Source organism: Benincasa hispida, unplaced genomic scaffold (assembly GCF_027475165.1).
Source record: "Benincasa hispida cultivar pf3 unplaced genomic scaffold, pf3_genome.v1.1 HicScf1848, whole genome shotgun sequence".
Classification (NCBI taxonomy): Eukaryota; Viridiplantae; Streptophyta; class Magnoliopsida; order Cucurbitales; family Cucurbitaceae; genus Benincasa; species Benincasa hispida.
The window spans coordinates 2,690,382-2,706,701 of NW_028326240.1; the positions used below are offsets into that span (position 1 = coordinate 2,690,382).

A 16,320-nucleotide genomic window follows, 5' to 3' on the forward strand; every position below is an offset into this window, starting at 1 on the left:
CCTTTGAATAAGAGCATGGAAGCATCAGTAGTATGCATGCACGTGAACCTAGTGTAGCCAATGTTACTCATGGGTATGATTTAATAGAGGTCTTGAGTTTGTCCAATAGAAATATTCAAGATGTTTGGATCATGGATTCAGTGTGCAATTATCACATTGACTCCTAATTGGTATTTTTTTTATTGACTTTTAGAAAAATGATGCGGAAAAAATTTTGCTTGGTGATAATGGTACTTGTGACGTAAAAGGAATGAGATCAGTTCAAATAGTAACATATGATGGGTTGATCAGACTTACAAATCTAATTTCTACAGGTGAATTAGATAGAGCATGTTATTCTTATAAATCAAATAAGGGAGTTCTAAAGGTTATTCAGGGTTCTTTGGTTAAGCTGAAAAGGACCATGAGGAAAGACCTTTTGGAGAGTACTACAGTTTTAGGTAGTGTTGTTGTTGCATTTGGCAAAAAAACTAATATATCTATGTTGTGACATAAAAGCTTAGCTCATGTGATCGAAAGAGGTCTATAGGCTCTTTCACAACAAGGTGTGAAAGATATTGAACTCCTATTTTGTGAACATTGCATCATGGAAAAGTCTGCTAGAGTGAAGTTTGGAAAGCATTCTACAAAAGGTATATTGGACTATGTTCATTTAGATTTGTGGGGTCCTACAAATGTGCCTTTTATGATGGTTCAAGATACTTCATGTCAATTATTGATGATTTTTCAAGGAAGATGTTGATGTATCCACTGAAACACAAAGATGAAGTTTTTGGAAAATTCCATGAATGGAAGAAACAGGTTGAGAACCGAACATGTAGAACGGTCAAATATCTGAAGAGAGATAATGATTTAGAATTTTTTAATCACAAATTTGATAAGTTTTACAAATCTGAGGGAATCATGAGGCACTTTACTGTTACGTACACTCCACAATAGAATGGTTTAGCTGAGAAGTTTAATAGAACGATTAAGGAGCGTATAAGATGTCTCTTGACAAATGCTTCATTACCCTTAACGTTTTGAGATGTTGCCCAAACAGCTTGTTATCTCATTGATTGGATTCCGTTTCTACCTTAGGCTTAAAAACTTCTCAGAAGATATGAAGATGAAAAGATCCAAATTTGGATCATCTTAGAGTGTCTAGATGTTCAACTTATGTTCATGTTAAGGAAGAGAAGCTTAATAGGTGAGCACTGAAATTTATATTTATTAACTATCGTCATGGTGCTAAAGGATATAAGTTTTGGTGCTTGGAAGAGGGTAGAAATAAATGTATCATTACCAGAGATATAAATTTTAATGAAGCAGAAATATCGTTTTGTGTCAAAGAGTAGAAGAAATAGCAGATTGTTGATCATGTTGAGGCGGATATCATAATTAATTCTGAAGCACGACCATCAGTTAGTTCAGGTGAATCTAGTGATCAGTCACCACTGGTTTCACAAATAGAATCTTCATAGCAGTTTTGTTTTGATGGTGGACAACCTCAATATCAAAGGACTTTGATTTATGAGGTAGTTTTTGATGAAGAAAGTTCAAGTAACAATGACCTACATAACTATCAACTTACACGTGATAGGTCTCAGAGGGTGAGATAGGCTCCTACGAGGTATGGTTATATTGATTTAGTTGCTTATGCTCTTACTTGTGCAGCTGATAGTATTGAAGCACAAACTCTTACTTATGAGGAAAAAAATGTATCTGATTCGAAGGAACAATGGAAAGATGTTATGAAAGTAGAGTTGTTCTTGTTGCAGAAGAATCAGACATGGTTATCTGCTCTAAAGCCTCCTAATTAGAAACTCATTCAGTCAAAGTGGATTTATACAATCAACAAGGTACAAGAGGTGACAATAAACATAGGTACAAGGCTAGGATGGTATCCAAGGGCTACATACAAAATGAGGGAGTTGACTTTCATGATATTTTCTCTTCGGTGGTGAGACATCGATCCATTGTTTATTCTTATCTAAATTGTTCACTTTGATATGTTTCTTGAATAGATGAACGTCACCACAACATTCCTTCATGGAGAATTGGAGAAGGTGATCTACATGGCTCGACATAAGAGCTATAAGGTGAAGGGAAAGGATGACATGGTTTGTTGTCTTCACAAGTCCATCTATTTACTAAAGAAATTTCTAAGACAATGGCCTATTAGGTTTGATACCTTTATCTTCAAGCAAGCGTCTCATAAGAGCTCATATGATGCCTATGTGTATTGGAAACTATCTAAAAAAAGGTACATATATATACCTATTGCTTTAAGAATATGCTGACATCAGTGAACTCAATAGATTGTTAAGTAATGAGCTTGAGATGAATGATTTAGGCGAGTTGAAAAAGATCTTAGGCATGGATGTTAAAAGAGATCGGGAGAAAGTTTTGTTAACCATTTCGTAGGAGAGTTATGTGCGTAAACTGCTTGAGAAGTATAATATGTCTAGTTGTAAGGTAGTATTGACACCCTTAGCATCTCACTTTAGACTTTCTTCGTCTCAGTGTCCTACTACTGAACAAGAAAGGTTAGAGATGTCTAATATTTCCTATTGTAATCATGTTAGAAGTATTATGTTTCTCATGATATGCACTAGGTATGGCTTAGGTTATGCTATGAGTTGATAAGTAGGTTTATGTTAAGTCCTGGGAAGGAGCATTGGAATGTAATTAAATGAGTGCTTCGATATTTAAAAGGTAGTACAAATGCATCATTGTGTTTTAGTATGAATTGTGATAAATCGGCACTGTTGGAAGGCTTCACATATGCAGATTCTGTTGACCTTGATAAAAGAAGGCCTCTATCAGGTCACATTTTTCGATGGTATGGCAATGTGGTCAGTTGGAAGGTTGCTCTACAACTTGTTGTTGTCTTATCAACTACAGAGTTAGAATACACTTCAGTTTGTGAAGCTGTTAAGGATGTAGTGTTATAGAAAGACTCAAAATCAAGAAGTAGAACATCGTAGTTGGCAGTTGAACCGTTGTCGACCTCTTTCGGTTAAGTGTTAACCACCAGAGCTTCATCGTTGACTGAATTGCCTGCACATATATAAAGAAAATTGAATGTGAGATTAATATAAGAGTGAATAAGAAATCGAGAGAGCAAGAAATTTGTTCTATAATACTTTGAAGAGTAATAAAAGAGAACCTCCCAATTTGCACAGTGGACGTAGGCCTTTGGCCAAACCACTTAAACTCATGTGTCTTTTCTTCTTACCTCTACGATCGTTTATATTTTTCTAAGGTATCGTTTACACGATCGTGTAGTTCCTATCGTATCGTGTACACGATCGTTTAGCTCTGCGTTCAATCATCTATACGATCGTTTAGCTCCTTAGCTATCGTCTATACAATTGTCTAGCTTCAGTCAACTATCGCCTACACGATCATCTAACGCTTCCTCCAATCGTTTACTTAATTGAACTATCATTTAGTTCTAAGTGCATCGTCTTCACAATCGTGCAACTTTTGGCAAATGAAAAAAGATTTTGAAGCTTCAACATTCTATCTCCGTTGACTCTTGAATTTTTATAATCTGTTATATCTGAGTGTTTTGTGATTATTAATGTGAAGATATTGTCATCTGGGACAACAAGTGGTATCAGAGCTCAGTGAACAGTTCAAGACAGCTCTAAGATTTGAATTCTTAATTTAGAATAGTCAATCTTGAAGACCAAGAATGGCAACTACCAGATATGAGATTGAGAAATTCGATGGCAACACAGACTTTGAATTGTGGAAAGCGAAGATTAAAGCAGTCCTAGGGCAGCAGAAGGCTCTCTTGGCCATTACGGACCCTGCAAAGTACCTTGAAACACCATTTGAGGCAGACAAAGAGACTATTGAATCAAATGCATATAGAACTATCGTTCTCAATGCCACAGACAGTGTTTTGAGGAAAATTGTCGACTAGCCTACTTTCTATGCCCTGTTGAATAAGTTGAATGAGATATATCTCAACAAATAGCTGCCCAATAGAGCTTTCTTGACAGAAAGATTCTTCACTTATAAGATGGATGTAGCAAAGTCCCTCACGGATAATCTTAATGAGTTCAAAAGTTTGTCTTCTGAGTTCAGATCAATTGGAGATAATATTGGAGAAGAGAATGAGGCATTCATACTATTGAATTCTCTACCAAAATCTTTTAAAGATGTGAAGACTGCATTGAAATACGGTAGAGAAAGAATTACCACAAAAGCTATCATATCAGCTGTAAGAGTCAGAGAACTTGAATTGCAAATAACTAGGAAGGATCTACCAGGAGGTGAAGGCTTGTTCTCAAAGGGGAAGAACAAGAACAATGGGAAGGGCAAATAGAAAAATGGTGATAAGTAAAAGATAAAGTGCCATTTTTGTCACAAAATGGGGCACATGAAAAAGGACTGTTATGTTTTGAAGAGAAAATTGAACCAATAGAACAAGGGGGTAAACAGACCGAGGCTGCTGTAGGAGAAAATTCCCTAGTCTATTCAGATGCTTTAGTTGCTACTGAAGAAGGTGGAGACTAGAATACTTTAGAGACATCAGATTGGGTGTTAGATTGCTCAGTCCACATGACACCATCCAAAGGATGGTTTTGCACTTATAAGAAGTGGGATGGTTGGCTGATCTATATGGGAAACAATAACACTTGCAGAGGTGTGGGAATAGGGTCTGTGTCCTTGAAGATGTAGGATGGTTCAGTCAAATTGATAACGAAGTACAGTTGCATGCTCACGTAGGTTAACCACTTATTTTAATTAGTTAAAATAGGTCGTTAAACTTGTAAAACTAGGGTTACAAACTCAACCGGTATATAATCCTATCGAAGGTTGGGAGTATTTAAGTTGACGGTCTACGGAACACCTCCTATCTGGGGATTATGGCCAAATAATTGAATGTTGGTAACCAGTTTTATGAGTATTCATGAGCGATGTGAGGTAATAAAAGGGTTTATCACCTAGACATCATAGATTCAAGTCCTTTTATAAGAGTTATACATGGATAAACCACATAGACTTAGGGTTATTTTTAATTAACCGGAAAAGAACCCAAGTATGTAGTTACCCAAACATTAGAACTCTTCAGTGGTAGTGAATAACATCTATATGATAGAGTTATTAGAAAACTTCAGCGGGAGATTAATGACATACGCAATATGTTATTCTTAGCTCTTACGTCCCTAAGAGTTCACAGTCTGGATTTAAGCGGTACTTCGTGTCACCCTGGAAGTGACCTGCCTTCGGAAAGTATTTTTTAGCTTAAATTTAGATTCGGGTGAATAAGGGGAAGTTGTTCAAATAGAAATCCAGTGTATGATTTCAACTGCCACGTCTTCACATAGTTCACATCATGAGATTCATATGATGCTTCGTGTCATCTTAGAAGTGACCTTCCTTCGGAAAGTGTCTTGTATGAGTCAATACCAAGGTGAACGGAGGAAGTAGTTCATAATAAGTGGGTGAAGGCAATGTGTCAACATATCCTGCGGTCTCCTCCATTAGTTTGGACTGTGAAATTCCTATGTTGTGCCTGCTGGTTAGCTTTAGGCGGCCCTTTGTTAGTCGTTTAACGACGGCTATCCCCTCGGAGGGTTGTAACATAGGATTCGGAACAACTCAAGCTCCAGAAATGGATAGAATTTCTTTGGTCATTAGTGGCCTCTAACGTCCGAAAATGGCAGGTCTACACTTACAGAATTATTAATTGTTAATAATGTCTGACTAAAAGCGGTACTTAAATGACTATTAGAATATGAGTTATTCTGGAGGTAGTATTTAGTCAAGAATGTCTTGATGTAGTATCGTTGCAAAAGAATAATAAAAAAATTGCTAAAACTTGATTGGATATTTAATTTCAGAATGACAAGTTCATTAATACAAATGTTGGCGTTAGATAAATTTATTGGGGATAATTATGTGAATTAGAAATCAAATTTGAACACGATACTTGTGATAGACAATTTGTGATTTGTCTTAACTGAGGATTGTCCTCCCATTCCTAGCTCTAACACAAACCAAAATGTTCGGGAAGTATATGACGATGGGTCAGGGCTAATGATATAGCCTATTCTTATATCCTCGCCAGCTTATCTGATGTGTTGACAAAAGAATTATGAGGATATGAGTATTGCCAAAGAAATTATGGAATCTCTGTGAGGGATGCCATTAAGTATGTTTACAACAGTCGCATCAAAGTGGGGACCAATGGCAAAAGTAAACGGTAATCTCATGGTCGAGAGAAGTCAAGTTGGTTTTATTCTAGAATCTCTTCTGGAGAGTTTTCTATAAATTTTGAATGCATTTATGAATAAAATTTGACTACTCTACTGAATGAGCTACAGGTTTACTAGACAATGTTAAGAACAGAGGGTTTGGTGCCAGAAGTAAATGTTACTACTACCGAGAAGTGAGGAATGTCCTCCAAGCTTGAAGTTTCTTCCTCGTCGAAGAATAAGAGCATTCTTGTGAAGAAAGGCAAAGGGAAAGGGAAGAAGAAGCCTATTAGATTGAAAGGCAAGGATAGCGCTAAAAAGGAAAATGTTTCCACTGCAACAATGAAGGGCACTAGAGGAGACACTGCCCTTAATATCTTGTCGAGAAGAGAACAGAGAAAAGGTAACCAGGCTAACTTGACCCTGGGACCATTTGCTCAACTCATCCAGTAGGAGAAGTTGCTACTTGTTTTTTTTTTTGTTAAAACTTATATAGAACAAATTGTATATATTTTTGTGATAAATGAAATGTTCATTTTCAAAAATTATGTTTGTTCTAGCAACCTAGGAGCGTCCCCCTTCAGATGGATTTTGTGCAGTTGGTCAAGATCAAAGTTAACTCTAGAAATGAATAGGGTCACTTTAGGTTTTGCCCCAATCGGATTTTTTCCTTTCAGATTGGCTGCTTGGGGAAGATCTCTAGGAACTAAAATGGCAGGTCACACTTATGGAAAATTGTTAAGCAAGTTAATGATTTCTTGACCAAATCAATGATGGCTATCGTTATAGGAGCAGGAGTTGTTCTGGCATTAATGACTGGTTGAGAACTTCTCTATTCAGAGGACGGATAATTGACCTCCCTTCGGTGGCTTTTGTCCTAAGCCTTTGAAGCGTCATTGTGAAACTAGATGTCACATGGGGTTCATGTTATTTTTGCTAAACCTTATTGGATGTTGTTTGTTTTCCAATGGATATTTGCTTAAACCCTAACTCAGCTCAATGTGTTTTTGTTTTCAGCAATGCGTTTGTATTTTCGTTTAATGCCTCTAATTGGACCCGTTAGATACAGTGGAAAGAGTCTTGTAAAACGTATTTCGTGGTAAACGACCTTGTATTTGTCATGGTTGAGGAATGTCCTCAAGTCGCAACCCTTGATGCACCGCGAAGTGTTCGTAATGCATCTGAGGCGTGGATGAAGGCTAATTCATTGGCCCGACTTCACATTTTGGCGAGCATACTTGATGCTTTGGCCAAAAGGGTTGAGAACATTGTCATTGCATCCGAGATCATGGACTCGTTGCAATATTTGTTTGAACGCCAGTTCTTAATTTTCGAGCAAAAAGGGATGGATAACAAAATTAGTAGTGTCAGGTCCCAAGTTAAACTCCAAGAAGAGAAGGCAAGTGTTGCTGACTTTGTTAAAGTTCATAGAAGAGAAGTGTTATCTGACATGGAACTTGGAGTTTATTTAAGATCTGATACTGATCCCACTACTCTCCAAAAGAGGAGGATGTCTAAAGACAATAAATATGATTTATTGGTCTTGGAGACGTGTTTGGTAGAAAATGATGATTCTACTTGGATCCTTGATTCGGGTGCTACTAATAACGTCAGTTCCTCTTACCAAGGATTCAGTTCCTGGCAAATGTTGTCACAGGGAGATATGACTCTTCTAGTCGATACTGGTGAGGTTGTTTCAGCTATTGCTATAGGCAGGCTAAATTTATTTTTGGACAAGAAACGTTATCTGTTACTCGATAATGTTTTCGTAGTTCCTCATATCAACGGGAACTTAATCTCGGTTTCTTGTCTCATTGAACAAGGTTACATCATCTTCTTTTCTGAGAATAAAGTGTTTATTTTCAAGAATGGTATGAAGATTGGTTTTGGTTCAATGGAAAGTAACTTATATTTACTAAGGTCGTTAGTCATAAAAGCCTTGTTTAACACTTAAATGTTCAGTACAACGACAATAGTTAAAAAACCAAAGGTTTCTCCTAAGGAAAATGCCCATCTTTGGCATCTAAGGTTATGTCATGTCAACCTCAATAGGATTGAGTAGTTGGTGAAAAGTGGACTTCTAAAGAGTTTAGAAGAAAACTCCTTGCCGGTGTGTGAATCATGCCTTGAAGGCAAGATGACCAAACGACCTTTTACTGAAAAAGGTTATAGAGCCAAGGAAGTCTTGGAGCTTGTACATTTAGACCTCTATCCGATTTGTGTTAGAGCTCGAGGTGGGCATGAATATTTAATCTCTTTCATAGATGATTATTCAAGGTACGTGTATCTCTACCTAATGCAACGTAAGTCTGAAATCCTTGACAAGTTTAAGGAGTATAAGACTAAAGTTGAAAACTTGTTACGTAAGAAGATAAAAACACTATGATCTGATCGTGGTAGAGAGTATATGGACCTCCAATTCCAGAACTATATGATAGAACATGGGATTGCATCCCAACTCTCGGCTCTAGGTACACCTCAGTAGAATGGTGTATTAGAAAGGAGAAGCAAAACCTTGTTGGACATGGTTCGGTCTTTGAAAAGTTATGCTCATCTTCCAGACTCGTTTTGGGGTTTCGCAGTGGAGACTACATGCTACATTCTGAACAACGTTCCCTCGAAAAGTGTTTCTGAAACACCTTTTGAGTTGTGGAGAGGCTGTAAAGGTAGTTTACGCACTTTAGGATTTGGGGCTGTCCGTAACACGTGCTTGTGACTAACCCAAAGAAGTTGGAACCGTGTTCGAAAGTTTGCCTCTTAGTAGGCTACCCTAGGGAAACAAGGGGTGGATACTTCTATGATCCGAGTGAGAACAAAGTGTTTGTTTCTACAAATTCTATCTTCTTGGAAGAAGACCACATCCGAGATCATAAACCACGAAGTAAGCTTGGTTTACGTGAGATTTCTAGTGAGACTAAGACTACTGAGGATTCAACAAGAGTTGTTGAACAGACTGATAGATCAACAAGAGTTGTTGAGGTGGGTACATCTAGTGAACTAGCTCAAGAGTTGAGACTGCCTCGACATAGTGGGAGGGTTATAAACCCACCGAAGCGCTACATGGGTTTAACTAAAGTCCAAAATGTCATTTCTAATGACAACATCGAGGATCCATTGTCTTTTAAGCACATGCACCGCGTCGCTCCGCCGCCGTCAGCCGCAAAGCCATTCATCCACGCTGCCGAATGTCTCGGTGCCGGTAGCTACGTCGCACCAAATCAGAAGAAGTTCCACCGCTCGCAGTTCGTCCGCGCCGCCCGGATCTCTAGCCAGCCGTTCCGCCGCTCGCTGTTCGTCGCTGACCGCCGAGTCGCCCATTCTGTCACCCAGCCCGAACCGTCCAGCCTAGGTTCGCTTCACCTTACCGTCAGATCCGCATCGTCACGTCGTATCTGCGGTCTAGCCGTCAAATTTCTTCTGTTGCCACCACCGTTGCTTGTGCCAGAATCTCAGAGTCTTTGGGTAAGATAAAAGTTTTTAGAATTTTCTTTGGGGATTTTAGAATACCAAGTTGGTTTTGGCTAAAATTGTGAATGACCATCATGTTTGGGCCATAGATTTGAGTGTTGGAAGAGTTTCAAGGTCGAAAGTGGATCTTGCGGCGTTGCAAAAAGTTGTTTCAAATTGGTCATCAAACTTTTGGTTGTGGATTTGATCTTGGACAAAGCCACAACTTTGGTAAGTTAAATTGGGGTTCGTTGGATTAAATGTGGTATGTTTTGGTTTTGGCTCCAAAGATTGAATTCTAGTGTTTGTGTTTTGTGCTAGGGGAATTAATTCGAGAGTTACTTTGTTGGAGATTAATTGCTTGTGTTAATTTTGGATTTAATTTTGAGGTAAGTAATCTTACTACTGGAATTGCCCACGGGCTAGGCATTAGATGTATGCTAGCATGTTAAATGAAGGTTATGGCAGAATGACAGCATGAAAGATTGATAGTATAACATGATTAAAGTATGTTCTGTTACGAGATTCGAATTATTTATTTTTGCACATAGACAATTGAATGCTAGTATGAGATAATATGTGCTTCCATGGTTGTATTTGATCTGATGATGTTGAGGTATACATGCATGTTGTAGAACCATGATGATGAGGTATATGTGTATATTGTAGAGCCATGATGTTGAGGTTTATATGTATGTCATAGATTCATACAGTGATGATTATAATGTTGAGACTGTGTAAATGTCATTACTGATTAATTAGATGCCCATTAGATTTTGTGTTTCCTTCGGGATTCACTAGTTTGTGTTTCCTTCGGGATTCATCAGTGTGTGTTTCCTTCGGGATTCACCAGTCTGTGTCTCCTTCGGGATTCACCAGTCTGTGTCTCCTTCGGGATTCATCAGTCTGTGTCTCTTTCGGGATTCACCAGTCTGTGTCTCCTTCGGGATTCACCAGAGGTACTTAACTACAGTAGGATAGGACTCAGTCCTCTTCTTGTTTCATGTACATATATGTCCCATGAGGACTAGAGCAGTATATATGTTTCACCGGAGGTGGGTATCTAGAGGACATAGATGCCCAACTTGACCCCAATAGTGGAGTTACTTACTGAGTATTTTATACTCATTCTTTCTGATGTTATTGTTTCAGGTAAGGGTAGTGATGCACCGGCGATGGATAAGCGGAATTCGTGATTGAGCTACTGGGACTAGTTTTTACGCTTCCGCATCATGAGATTTAGAGTTCTTTTCATGTTTTGTTTAATTCTTAGTTTTGATGTTTAAACTTACTTTTAAGAATCGTTTTTCAGACTTATTTATTATCTATTATTATTTATGGGTACCCTACTATTGATTTAGTATTTGAATTTAATGAAAGTCTTTTGAACTTACCTTATTTAATTAGCATTTATTTCGTCATAACCGAGTGTCGTTTTGAGTTCCATGCATGCATGTATTTAGTAACGGCCTAACTTAAGTCCTAGGAGGTCGGATTGTTACATCAAGTCTGTCCTTCGGAAATCACTTATCTCCTACTAACTCCTCAATGTGATTAGTTTCAATCTTGTCCATAAATTTGTAAATTTTACTCTTCATTCCGGAGCAACTAATGCTCGGCCTTTTCTTTTTTTTTTTTCCCCCATTTTTTGTCTTTGGTGTTACTAAACTTTCACTTACAAAGGTAAAAATAATTATGATGTATAATTTTCAATTAACTTTAGTAGTGACTAATAAAAATTAATTTATTGAAATTTTTTTAATTAATTGGTAGTTAATTAACCCAAATAAGACTAAAAAGTAGGCTATAGTGAAAACTCAAAGGTAGAATCATAAAATATTGTCGAAATAGAAATTAAACTTAAACGTAAAGTTTACACATGTAACATTTGGAAACATTATATTTATTAGGAAATTTTTTTTAAATGCCAAAATTGCTAAAAATATTATTAAATATAACAAAGTATCCCAATCTATCAGTAATAGGTACTGATAGACACTGTCAGTAATACATGATAGTAGTCTATTATAGTGATATTGTACTATATTTATAAATAATTTTATTCATTTTATTATATTTGAAAATAATCCTATTTATTATTATTATTATTATTATTATTATTATTATATTTTATTTTTGTTTGTTATTTTTTAAAAGTGAGAAAAACCGCATTAGATGATATTTGATAGTTGAAAAGAATGGTATTGGAAAGGAAAATTATTTTAAATGGCAAAACAGTTAAAAATATTTTCACATATAACAAAATGTCACCTTTTATCAGTGATAGACACCGTTAGATCTATCATGTCTATAATGATAAATGATAATAGACTATCAGAGTCTACCATTAATAGAAAGTGACATTTTATTATATTTATAAATATCTTGATTTATTTTACTATATTTGAAAACAACCCTATAGTACATAGTACATCTACACAAATATAGGAGAGCAGGGGAGTAGGTATTGTTTTAATTTTCTATTTATATGGGTTAGGAGTTCATGTATTTATATGGGTAGATGTGGTTAGGAGTTCATGAATAAGGGCACAACACAACACAACACACCATGGGTGACCACAAAGTTATAAGCACAGCATTCATTCGTCCCCCATCATCACCCACCAGAAAAACACCTGCATCCAAATCTACTAAAAGCTCCTCCGATCAGGACGTTCAAGCACAGCCACATACTCCAGATGCATTCCTCGGTAAGAGGCCGGCGCAAACTAGCCCCATCGACACCTCCCAACATGAGCGGCCAACTCGAAGGCCACGAACCGACAACTCGGAGGGTTGGAGCTTCGGTGTCGTCGCCCCAATGGATGATCTGATAGTGAAAGTTGAGGAAATGGTTAAGATGTTGAAAATGGTGGTCAGGAAAAAGGATGTGGTGAGTGATCCTTTGTTGGCTTGTTTCGTGTCTGCGCAGACTCTGCTCATTGGTTGCACTGCCGAGCTTATGTCAATTAGATCAACCAGAAAACCAGCGGCACTAGATCACCAGCTTAATAAAAGTTCTAGTACATTCAGATCTATTACTGATGGAGCTGCTGATGAAACTGGAGAGAAAAAGAAGAGAAAGTATAAATCCAAGAACTAATTAACCACAATCCTCCCACAATGCAATGCACGACTAGTTCACCACCGCTGTGAAGGTTCTACTTGCTTTGTTTCTTTGTTTCTTTTTTGTCCCCTTAATAATGTAATTTTCATGCTCTCTACTCCTGATGCTCTCCAAGATTAACGCAACATTTTTGATAAACAGAGATATCTATGGGTGAGGGTGATGACAGAGATAACTTACAGTCTCTGTTCTTGCCCCTATTTTCATTTCTCATCTCATGGGAAATTTTTTCCTATTTAAATGGTTAATCCCTTATTATTTATCATTATTTAAGTTATTAATTTCTCCTAAGAATGTTAATCTTAAATGTAATAAAATTTAATTTTTTACATTGTATAATTATTTATACATAAGGATTTAAAAATTGTTCAAATGTATCGAACTATTCATATAATATCATTATCCATATATAAGAGTTCTATGGTATATATGATTTAACTTTTCAAGTGTTTAATTTTTAAAATAAGTTATTTTCAAGTTTTTCAATATCATTATCTATATCGGTCCTTATTTTGCTCAGAAAAAATATTTTTTCTCACCCTCACCCCATAAAATTTATCTTTCCATGTGGATTTGGCAAACGGCCAAAATTTATTTATTTCTTTTTTTTTTTTCAAAAAAAAGATACATTTTGTGCCCGTAGATGTACTTGAATATCTCAAATATCTCCACTAGGTGGACACAATTCTTAGTACTCTCATTATATCCCACTTTTGTAATTAATATTCAATGAAACCCGAGGAAGCATGCAAAAGAGTAAAATAAAGAGGAGGACTAGAGATAAGTCCATCAGAGTTAATCAGTACATTAAATGTTACAAAAAGCAGTCAAATTGAGGCGATGGTAGAAGGTTCGTATTCCTTAAATAGGCCCCTGCGAGGGTGCAAGTGTCTTCCCATAGATTTGTAATATTTTTACTAGTGTCCTTGAATGTGTGATTGTTCTCCGTTCAATCTAAAGAGTCCATAATACAGCGGTCGAGGTGTTGAAGAAAACATTTTTTTTGTTGGTGGTTTGTTTGATCGAGTAGAGGTCTTTGCAAAGTGTTTGGATAGAGTTATTTCTATTGTGCCACCCCATATGATTAGCCATCTTGGCTCACAAGTTCGAAGCAACTTTGCAAAGGCTTAAGAAATGTTCCATATTTTCATCAGGGGGCACCAATAAGGATTGAGAGAGAAATTTGGGAGCTTTTTCTATAACACTTCCATTGTATTGATGCTTTCATGAGAGAGTGTCGAGCAAAATTTTGCATTTTTTAGAATGTTGGACTTCCACAAATTCCTGTAGATGGCTGGCTCAAAGGGACGTTCATCAGTTGATGTTGGGATGTACATCATTAAATTAAATTAATGTACATTGGACCAAATTAAATTATATTAATAAAAAAAATACATTTAGATGTGTATTATATAATATTTGTCGGTTGATTATACAAACACTATGCCAATTAAACGATACACATTTTAGCATGGATTGTTTGTTGAAACTTTCTTATCTCAAAATTGTTGATTTAGTCCTTCATTTAATACAAAAACTAAACTATTTATAGTTAAAAAAATATATAAGGATTAAGATGTAAAAAAGTCTGAAAATATGCATGCTACGATCTGAATTAAATTTTATATGAGCTTACCTTAAACGTGACTCAAACCCATTCAAGTGCTAATTTCACCTTTTCCTACCTAATTAAAATATATATATATATATATATATATATAAATTTAGATAAGCGGAAAAAAGTAGCAAGTGGTGTTCTGATATCCGAGTAACTGTGCACAACACTGATGGATTGAGTTTAAAGATCATATATTCTTTGCATGCCCGTTTAGAAAAGCTATTTAGAGAGACCCACTTTTGTGCGGAGGGTGCTCCCATGAGACCTCGTATTGAGATACGAGCTCAATTGGATTTATCATTTTAATATAGGTATAATCGACCAAGGCACATCAGGTTTAGATAGTAGCTTGTTGTGTTGTTATATTTTATTATTGATGCGAGCATAATATACCCGTCCATGGAGCTACCTTGTATCTGAAAGAAATCAAACTCGAGATTTCTATGAGTAATGAAATATAGATCATTCCAAATTACAATCATGAATGAACATTACAAATTATAGTCGTAAAACAAAACAAACAGTTATGCAATTACTACAGAAATTACAACATGAATAACTACAAATGAACAAGGAGAAAACTCTATGAACATTTGTAAACTCGTCTCCACGCTCCTTGCTCACGAACACTCGAACACAGCAACCTCGAACGCTCTAACAACACGACGGCAACACTACACGAATAGTTCGCGCTCGTTCTCAGCGATCGCCTTGGTCACGAACTCCTCAGCAATACGAACGGCCTCCATAGAACCTCGACGATGTCGAGTTGAGTATGACACCACCAAGAAGGTTACCTTGGTATTCTTGGTGTGAGAATCCAAAGAGTGGGCTCTGTTCGGACTTGGTATGAGGCAGACGGAGGAAACATCGATCGTGTACACGATTGGGCACGTGGGAGATGACAAAAACCTATCACATAGGTCGATGCCCAATCGTTTAGCTAAAGCTAAGCAATCGTCTAGCAAAAGTTGTGCGATCGTTTAGCTCGGTGTTTGTCACCTAAAAACACTACACGATCGTTTAGAATAACACATTGTCACTTAGTAAATCTAGTACTTACTTGACAAGCGCCTGTGAGTTTCTTTTTGCCGAGAGAAATCTCTAATCAATTTTTGCCAAAACTTACTAAAATTAGGAAAACAATTTTCCTTTTAACTCACGGTTACCATGAATCACCAATAACCCCCACTCAATTGGTTATTAAAGAAAAAGAATTAATTATCCAATAATTAATATTATTATAAATATAAATGATAACCAACTTATCATAATATATTTATAATCTATAGTTTTAATATTTCATCTCATGAAACATATAAACCATAGTTCTTTTTCTATTCCATGGTACTTAATGTAAATCTTATTTACATCAATCCTCCACTAGATGTATCTCATACATCAAACCGATTATATCATATATAATCATAATACCTCTTGTCAATTTGAACATTTCAAATCAACACCAAGAACTGATCCTCAACTGAATCCATTGAGCTACCAAGGGGACCTTATGGACCTGTAGCTCGAAACTCCAACGGTACGTAAATAATTGACTAAACTCTTTAGCCATGGGATCCACCATCCATTAACTGCCAGGCACTCCACTAAAGACCGACAGCTGAACTTCTTACCACAGATATATTATGTGTCCATCTTAACCAATCAGTAGTGCGATAACCCTTCACAGATCGCTCGTAAGTACAGCTCGGCCAATAATTGTTATGCCTCTGTAGTTACATTTGTCTCCTTAAGTACCACTGATCTCTCTAATGAACATAAGTCATAGTCCTACTATGACTGAGTCTTCTCTTCCAAAGAGAAGTTGTGGCCACTATGTTCAAGCCTTGGAATCAGCTCTTAAGGGAGCAATCTCTTTATTTATCCCTGCTTCCGAAAAGGAGTGAATTCCATCTTGTGGATCGAGTTCC

At 36.7% G+C, this 16,320-nt stretch overlaps 1 protein-coding gene across 1 annotated transcript; it reads left to right on the forward strand.

Moving 5' to 3' along the window:
- The first annotated feature begins 12,085 nt into the window (after positions 1 to 12,085).
- LOC150030572 (uncharacterized) lies at positions 12,086 to 13,031 on the forward strand. Its single transcript, XM_090309547.1, has one exon. It carries the CDS (start codon positions 12,214 to 12,216, stop codon positions 12,745 to 12,747), a length of 534 nt encoding a protein of 177 aa, XP_090165673.1. The 5' UTR covers positions 12,086 to 12,213; the 3' UTR covers positions 12,748 to 13,031.
- Positions 13,032 to 16,320: the final 3,289 nt, after the last annotated feature.

Excerpts from the sequence above, each read along its gene's own strand:
- LOC150030572 (XM_090309547.1), top strand. The coding sequence starts at position 12,214 with ATGGGTGACCACAAAGTTATAAGCACAGCATTCATTCGTCCCCCATCA.